The 9,016-nt window shown below is 40.8% G+C and overlaps 2 protein-coding genes across 2 annotated transcripts; both read left to right on the plus strand.

Annotated features, from left to right (window-relative positions):
• Positions 1 to 154: 154 nt before the first annotated feature.
• Nelf-a (Negative elongation factor A) lies at positions 155 to 3,247 on the plus strand. Its single transcript, XM_071779778.1, has 6 exons — positions 155 to 388; positions 774 to 1,206; positions 1,751 to 2,173; positions 2,248 to 2,444; positions 2,530 to 2,629; positions 2,706 to 3,247. Exons 1-6 carry the CDS (start codon positions 179 to 181, stop codon positions 2,936 to 2,938), a joined length of 1,596 nt encoding a protein of 531 aa, XP_071635879.1. The 5' UTR covers positions 155 to 178; the 3' UTR covers positions 2,939 to 3,247.
• A 674-nt stretch (positions 3,248 to 3,921) lies between these two features.
• On the plus strand, positions 3,922 to 5,664 carry Tpx-3 (thioredoxin peroxidase 3). Its single transcript, XM_071779782.1, has 3 exons — positions 3,922 to 4,140; positions 4,304 to 4,527; positions 4,609 to 5,664. The coding sequence occupies exons 1-3, from the start codon at positions 4,096 to 4,098 to the stop codon at positions 5,066 to 5,068; spliced, it is 729 nt and encodes a 242-aa protein (XP_071635883.1). The 5' UTR covers positions 3,922 to 4,095; the 3' UTR covers positions 5,069 to 5,664.
• The last annotated feature ends 3,352 nt before the right edge of the window (positions 5,665 to 9,016 follow it).

Raw genomic sequence — 9,016 nt, forward strand, 5'->3', positions numbered from 1 at the left:
AAGAGAAAGTGACTCTGTCGATTTGGGTCGCTTGCAGCTTGTTGGAAAAGCTCCCAATAGTCCCAATGAATATCGGCCTTATATTAACGATGCGCGCACGCGCGGTGCTTCGTGGCGGGAACCGCACGTGGCGCGTTACGGCGAGGTACGGCACGCGCCGGAAGCATACGACTCCAATATGGCGAATGTGAGGGATAGCGATACATCGTTGTGGCTTCATAACAAGCTCGGTACGTCAAACGATAGCTGGACCGGCAGCTCGATCTGTTCACAGCTCAATGCCGAGGTGTTGCGCAACATCAAGGATTGTTTTCCCGACCTGCAAACGCAGGTCAAGCTTAAGTTACTCCTGTCATTCTTTCACATACCCAGGCGCAATGTTGAAGAGGTAAGCAGCTCTCGTCTATCTCGATATTTGCTGCACACTTTCGACGAGTATTGCTCCCCCCGAGATGCGGAGATGCGCTTGCTCTCTGCGCGAGTAAAATTAATATTACGTTCACATTTCTTTATTTCATTCTCGTCTATTTACGCATATTCGCCATCCATTTGATTTTTCTCAATTGTGCGATGTTTTTGAAATGTTTAGTACATATAAGAAATACGTAGGACTAGTATTTACAATTTTACAGGGATCTACGATTGTCTCATTCGTTTGAGTTGGAAAAATTATCATTTCCATATGAGATTTATATAGAATTTCTTTCACACACATTTCCTTCGTTTTACCTCTTATTTCACTAAAATGCTTTTTATTTATGAATTTGCGACAGTGGCGTGTGGAACTGGAAGAGATCATTGAGGTTGCGTCTCTGGACAGTGAGCTGTGGGTATCAGTGCTATCCGAAGCGATGAAGACTTTTCCATCGACCGGTTCTTTAAATACAGACATCACTGATTTGGATGAGCATAGATCAATTTTTGGGGACTTGGTCAATGACTTAAGGAAACTTATGAAGAAGCAGAATGATCCTGCTATGCTTCCCTTAGAGTGTCATTATCTTAACAAGACTGCGTTGACTTCAGTGGTAGGTCAGCATCCCATGCCAGTTAAGCATTTCATTTTCAAGAGGAAAACAAAAAGCGCAGCTTTGAGAGCGGAATTACTTCAAAAAAGCATTGATGCTGCTAATAATCTTAAGAAGAGCACAGCTCCCACTGTACCAGTGAGAAGTAGAGGGATGCCAAGAAAAATGACTGATACAAGTAAGTATTTTAGGGTAGATCGTAGCGGGTGTCTGATATGATGTCTTCCCAAAAATATTCCTGACTCTTAGTGAGTGGGGGGGGGGGGAAGGGTGACTCTCCACTAGTATATGCCCAATTCGACTCTTGGTGAGAGCGTCAATTAGCAAATGAGTATTTTGCTGGATTTGTTCATAAATCTAGACGGCACGGTCAGGCGCTCGCGACTCACGAAAAAACGCACGTAGCTGATTAGTGTTAGAGTCCCTCTAGTAAGAGTCGCGACATCTTGAGTTTCGACAAAATAAGAGAGAAAGAGAGCGATATGAATGTATGTTACTTGTATATTGCTTTCTCTTTCTCTCTTATATCTCTTTCTCTTTCTGTTTCACATACTTTTGCCGAAAATGCGAACCAATCAAAAGTTGCTGCTACGTGTCGCGACTCTTATTAGAGGGACTCTAATTAGTGCTGGTACTGGCCTGCCATCTGCCAAATGCATGCCATGATATTTCTCAGTGTTATTTTCGCGATGTACTACATGGCATTTACTCAAACTTTTCAGCACCTCTGAAGGGAATCCCAAGCAGAGTTCCAACGAGCGGTTTTCGATCCCCGTCGCTCACAAACACCTCTGTCTCTAACAGAACATCGATCAGCAGTAGAATTCGAAAAGATGGCGGTATTAAATTACTGGATATTAACGAGCAGCCTCTCGGATACGCACAAGCAAAGAAGAGGAAAAAGATGCTGGAGATGGAGGAGCAACAGAAAAAAGTCGCGGAAGCACAAGCGGCCGCTGTGGCAGCAGCTGCTTCAGTGGCTTCACCGGTTGCGGAAACTCCGACAACTCCAGAGTACGCGCAAGGATTGGCCTCGATTAATCCGCCTGCCACGCCAGTTCCACCAGTTGTGGTAGCTACGGCGCAACCCTATACCGCACCTAGCACGCCAAGCAGCATTTCGGTTACGACTACGCAGCAAACATGTAAGACCAACGTTACAGGTACTAAAGTCCATGTCGTTTTGTTTGGATTTTGATTGAACATTTGCGTTACATAGCTACTACGTTAACTACTACCACCACAACGCCCACTACTGTGATAGCAGTAGCTGCATCAACGGTGATAGCACCTGTGGAAAGCACGCCAGTCGCCGTGCAAACAGTCAGACCGGCTCAAACAGTTACGCAGATTCGTATACAGACTACCACGCAACCTAATGCGGCGGCTAATCCAAGAAAAGGCCTATCTCTTACGGTAAGTTACACGCAACATTTGATTTCATTATCTGTATTGTTATAAATATAGGATTCTCGCGCTATTCATTGTTATTGATTTACAGCGTGAACAAATGTTGGAAGCGCAAGAAATGTTTAGAACTGCGAACAAAGTAACGCGTCCAGAAAAAGCCCTTATCTTAGGTTTTATGGCTGGTTCTAGAGGTATGTCTATCTTCCACGTATACCTTTTTCTTTATAGATTATATTTCACCGATACTATCGATTGTTTCGCTTGCAGATAATCCTTGTCCAAAATTGGGCAATATAGTCACAGTGATGCTCTCGGAGAATATAGAAGAAGTAACGCAGTCGGACGGAACAACTGTTCCGATGTTGGTCGAAACTCATTTCCAAATGAATTACACGAACGGTGAATGGAAGAGGATAAAGAAAAATCGGCGTATCGTGACGGAGGAATCTACATCAACGTCCACTCCCGCACCGACCGCGACAGCCACGGCTTCCAATTGAAAGAACTTTGTTCAAATCGCTAAAAATACGAGATCTACATCTATATGAAATATCGTTTTGTGTTATCGGTTACTAGAGGATATAACGAACATTGTGATCACACGTCTTCTTAGTGAATTGATAAATTTACTAAATTAATAGTAATTCGATTCACGTTTAAAATCTAAAAAGAATCATTGAGTAACGACTTTCAAATGTAGAATTTGCATCCCGATAAAACTGATTTTTTTCGTTTTCTCGCATCAATCATGTAAGTCTTGATAATTTTCATATAGAGATTTCAGTTAAATGAAGAGAAGTTAATCTGAATCTGCTTTCCGAGTATGCTTCATTCAATAACGTTTTCTCCTTCAATACTGGTATAAGAAATGTATATGATTTATAGTACATTTAAGATATTTTAAAGTTATATATAATTTGATAGAAATAATATGCAATGTGTGAATAGTCAAATATTTGTTTAATAGTACCATTACATAAAAATCTATATATCATATACAGATATATAAATATATATATATACATATATATATTTTAATAAGAATGAACATAAGACTTCTATAATATTGTTATTTGAATAAATACATGATTATATTTCTGTTTTGTGTGTTGCTTACAGACATATTTTTTGCAATTTGCTATTGATTACATTCAAATATCGCGTTATCACGTTTTTAACCATTTTGCATGTATTAAAATGATAATTTTTTTTTTAAGGATTTATGATTTTCAAAGATTTTTTTCGATGTAAACAAGGAACTATAATTCTATAATATTTTATTCGAGTAAACGCAGTCAATTTTAGTTTTTCCAATTTTATGATTATTTCTACATGATTACATTGTAAATATTTGCTATTTTCAAATTTATTGTAATATTTTGCGCATAAAACAATTTTGTAAGAACTCGTGTTCTTCCAATGTTATATGTATGTACATACAGTGTACACACATGCGTACCCATACCATCTCAAAGTGTTTCATAACCTGTTTATTCCGCATCTGCCGGTTGTGCAGGTAGTGGAGTTCGCGTGTCGGTGTGAGGAGTTGACGAAACTTCTTGCATCTACATTTTTCGGTTCTACGATTCTGTGAGTTTTACAAACAACTGCACAGCGGAGTTTAGGGTGTGCAGTTGTCCGCATTATCTGTTTTGCGATGTTTCGATTACTTGCTTCGCTACGTACACGAGCTGGAACGTTGGTAGGTGCTACGGAATTCGTGTATCTTGTTTCGATTGAGCTTCAGCCTTCAGCGTTTTAATGACTCATTGCATGCAAACATATTTAATTCTGCACTGCATTGACGTCTCGATAGAAACAAAAGTACAATCATTGTCTCTTCAGATTGAATATATTTTCTGCAGGTTGCCACTGCAACTGATTCGCTGGCGAGAACTGATAATACATCGTTTGCGAGAGGTGTTCGTAATTTCACAGTGAGCTCAAAACTACTCAGCGATGGACCGCAGATCCAGAAACCCGCTCCGGATTTCTCTGGTACCGCAGTAGTTAAAGGCGACTTCAAGGAGATCAAGTTGAGCGACTACAAAGGGAAATACGTTGTTCTGTTTTTCTACCCATTAGACTTGTATGTAATTTTGTCTCGATTATCATTTTTAATATACATTTAATATAACTATAATATTGAACTTTTATATTCTACTTGCAGTACATTTGTTTGCCCAACGGAGATAATTGCATTTAGTGAGAAGGTCTCGGAGTTTGAAGCTCTGAATACACAAGTGATCGGAGTGTCGACAGATTCGCACTTTAGCCATTTGGCATGGATTAATACCCCGAGGAAACAGGGTGGCCTCGGAGGAGACTTGGGCTATCCTCTTTTGAGCGATTTCAATAAGACCATATCGAACAAATACAATGTTTTGTTGCAAGACTCGGGAATCGCTCTCAGAGGTCTCTTCATCATAGACAAGGAGGGAGTTCTTCGACAGTTTTGCGTCAATGATCTCCCAGTTGGCAGGAGCGTCGAAGAGACATTGAGATTGATCAAGGCCTTCCAGTTTGTCGAGAAGCACGGCGAGGTATGTCCTGCAAATTGGCAGCCCGATTCCAAAACTATTAAGCCGAATCCAAAAGATAGCAAACAATACTTTGAATCGGTTAATTAAGCTTGCATTTAGGTTTTGTTCAAGGGATATGTCCAACATATTAGATTTTAATGTAATATAATATAATAGATTATGACACATAATGCAATATAACATAGGTCAAATGCAATAGCATTAATATTACAGTTGATTATGTAAAATGAACAAAATCTAAAAAATTATATACACGTTTTACTATAAAACAATATAATATATTTACATGCTCCTTCCATATGCATGTTATACTTATTTGTGCGATTTTGTATCTTAAGAGCGGATAGTAGAAAAAGGAAAACACATGCACGTATACATGGCCGATAAATTTAACGTACAGGGAGATAAAAACATGTTGATTAATTTGATTTTTTTTTTCTGAATGGAAGATGACGCGTGGAATGTCTTATATCTCGGATTTTTTTCTCCTTTTCTCATCGTTAATAAATGTGCAGAATATAAATACATGATATTTACGCTCAGAAAATCGATATTTACTTACAGATTGCACATTAACAATTTTTTTTTAATTTAGAGAATTATATGAATATATAATTTAAAATTATTAGGAAGTATTTTTGTTTTAATTTAAGTTGTACAAAATATAAGAGATGTTCAACAGACCCTCGATAAATTATCTTTTAGCGATTATTCAACTCACGCCAAAATGCCATAGTGCAGTATATAAGCAATTAGTGTTGGCTGCTAAAATTACTTCAAAATATGAGTGAGTGGATGAGGAGAGAAAGAGGAGAGAGAGAGAGAGAGAGAGAGAGAGAGAGAGAGAGAGAGAGAGAGGAGAGAAGAGAGAGAGAGGAGGAGAGAGGAGAGAGAGAGAGGAGAGAGAGAGAGAGAGAGAGAGAGAGAGCAGGATATTTTATATTATATATATATATATATACATAAACACACAAACACACACACCACACACACACACACACACACACACACACACACACACACACACACACACACGTGCGGATGCCATAAGATAATTAGAACGCGTGCAGCATGAGGTAAATGACGGAATTAAAAGCCGTTACAATATTAGTAGGTAGGTAAGCTGGCGCGCGTTGTTGGCGGAGGCTGCTGCTTCTAAAGGCTGCTCATGATAAATTTAGTAGAGTGAGCTTATTATTTCGCGAAGAGAGGATATACCCACGTTGGGGCACCACGGAGTCTCGGGGAACGCCCCCGAGGAAGGCGGATAAAGTAACCGGAGAGAGAGAGAGAGAGAGAGATGAGATGAAAGCCGTGATTCTCAGGAAAGCGATGAGCTTGGAACGCGTCGCGAGAACGTCGGAAGATCACGAGAGGGAGAAAAACCGAAAAGCGACGCCTAAGATAAACGGCTCATCCTTCGTTCCTCCCTACGCGTCATCCCCACGCCAAATCCAATCCCGGCTCGTCACCCCCGCGCGCGCATGAGAATCTCAAGACTAATCACATTCGCGTCTCACGGCACCGCCGCGCCGCCGCGCCGCGCCGTGCGTCAACAAGTCGTATGTTGCAGCGATGCGGCGGCCTCTCGTTATCGTTGCAAAATATAAGATAGGAAGAAAAGATAAAAACGGAACTTTTTCCTCACATTCGTTTGCCTTTTTATCATTTTTCGAGAATATTCTCGTGTGAAGGTACTTAATCAAGTTTTGACAAAAATGTTGAAAAATAAGTAAAAAGTAAATGAATATAGGTAATTTCTATTCCCTACATCTGTCTTTGTATTGTATAATTTGCTTTTTCTATAGAAAACAAGAAGTGTATTGGTGCGCTTTTGTTTTACGATTTCATTAGTATTTACTCCGAAAGCATATTTCAAATCGCGCGAGCAATATTTCACCCCAGTTTCACTGAAATAACTCGCTTTGTACTCCAGTAGCCACGGTACAAGATTGCAAACGTAATCGTTCAATTCACTATTATATTTTGCCGATTAAGTGGTCAGATTATATCGGCATTGTATTGCCGAGTCTAATCGAGGGATTCTTGTCCACCGCCCTCGGTTTATGGTCCTTCCATTGTGGGACAATCGAGCGCGTAACAGTAAGGTTTCGGGTCCTAATTGTGCTGGCGACGGTACCCCAAACGATCTTGGTAAGCGCCATACAAATTTTTATTTATGTAAAAAATCGCGTTATCTCGCACTCTCGCAACGGTGACTAATCCGTTAGATCCAATTGGTCCACTAAGACACCTTAAAGAGGTCTCGAAGTAAGCTTATTAAATTAACATTTTTGTAATAATTAAACTTTCAGGAAAAGTAAAGCTTGTTTATGCTCTCAATTCAGACTCAAGTATGTTTACGCTATATAATATTGTTCATAGTAATAGCGATTGTCGTTTTCTCATCGATTTCTTTTGCCTTCGAAGAATACGTGGTCCTATTGCCGACACGTCTTTAGCATTTTAAGCATGATAGAGAGAATCTGCGTCGTTTGAATATAACTCATCCCGAGTCTTGCCCCCCCCCCCCGCCCTTCCTCGCCCGGCCTCTTCAAGACGCCTAATAACCTTCCTACGCGACTGCTCGCGAAAGGAACATTTTCTTAAAGGAGCATTCAGGGCGCGCCTTGATGACGGCTATAGGTGGATATTATAGTAGCGGGGCTTACCCTTGGTGGTTTGCTACTTCCAGGAGGGAGTAAGATGAGTAAAGGAGGAGCGGAACTCGTACGGGGTACGGGGGGGAGGGAGGCTCGAGGCGAGGAGACACGACGAAAGGGGAGGAAAAACGGGTAGCGGGAACAGAGGGGGCGAGGGGACGCCCGGAAGGGTGACAGAAGGGTGGAGCGCGGAAGGGGGCAGGAGGGGCCGGAGGCGTGCATCCATCCATATCCATCCCGGGGTGGCTACCGGGACTTTGATTACTTGTTTTAATCTTCCGACTGCCGACTGGGCGAGCATCTGTCACTCAAAATCCGTAATTGCGCGCGGAAGCCGCCCCCTCTCTCGCCGGTCCGTCGAGAGCCACGGTTCTGCCTCCCCGCGTATTGCTATTACTTCCTTATTGGTGTCGTTTAGCACTCTCGTTCAACCGCGAACCACGCCGATCGCGCGGGCTGCGCTCCGGTAATCACGACGTTGTCTGCACTCAGGTTGAATTTATAGCTCGGCCTTTTCGATTTTGTACGGAGGTCTTTTAGTCGAACAACCCTCGCGTAATGCGTATAGCGATAAAAACGCCCGTTATTTATATTCTCCGGGGCACCGCGCGTGTTTCGCATCGTTCTACGATTATTTTACGTATTCGCATTTGACGTATTCAAACAATATTTATTTTTATTATATATTATATAGTATATGGAAGAAAATCGGAAATGTAAAATTGAAACTATTTGCGCAAACTGTAACATTTTTTTTTATAAGAGAGCTTTTATTTATCTTTTCTTTTGTATTCAGTCAGTTAAAGCTTGCTATTGAGGCGGTTTGAAAAGGTAAGATGAAAAAAAAGCATTTGCCGGCCCTTGATTTGAATGCAAGCAAGCAGTTACACTCCCGCAATGGTGCTGGTACTGAATAGTTAGGGATGAGTATTAAACGAACAAACCCCTTAGCGTGTCCGTCCCCGACAATCTATCACCTCGTGTATATAATACACTGCACCGCTGGTCGCTCATCAGTTTGATGAAAAGATATTCCCCGACACGCCATCGCGTTATGCAAATGCTTTAATTGTAGGAAATTCTATGAGCAGAGGCCAATTATGTCTGACTGCGCACCAACGTTAATCCTCGACCGCTATATATACAATGGCGGGGATCAAATAGGATCTCGGTTGCGATATCGTCGAACACATTTCGCTGTTTTTCATTTCATAACGTTTATTAATTAAATTAAAAGATATAATATTTTTTTAAATTTAATTTTTTTAATAAGATAGTTTTTAATTGCGCAATATTGTCTAAATACATTTTAGCGTCTTTCGTTTGTAACTCAATTCATTAATTTTGAAATGTAATGTTTTCTTCACTTTGA

Source organism: Temnothorax longispinosus, chromosome 5, assembly GCF_030848805.1.
Source record: "Temnothorax longispinosus isolate EJ_2023e chromosome 5, Tlon_JGU_v1, whole genome shotgun sequence".
Lineage (NCBI taxonomy): Eukaryota > Metazoa > Arthropoda > Insecta > Hymenoptera > Formicidae > Temnothorax > Temnothorax longispinosus.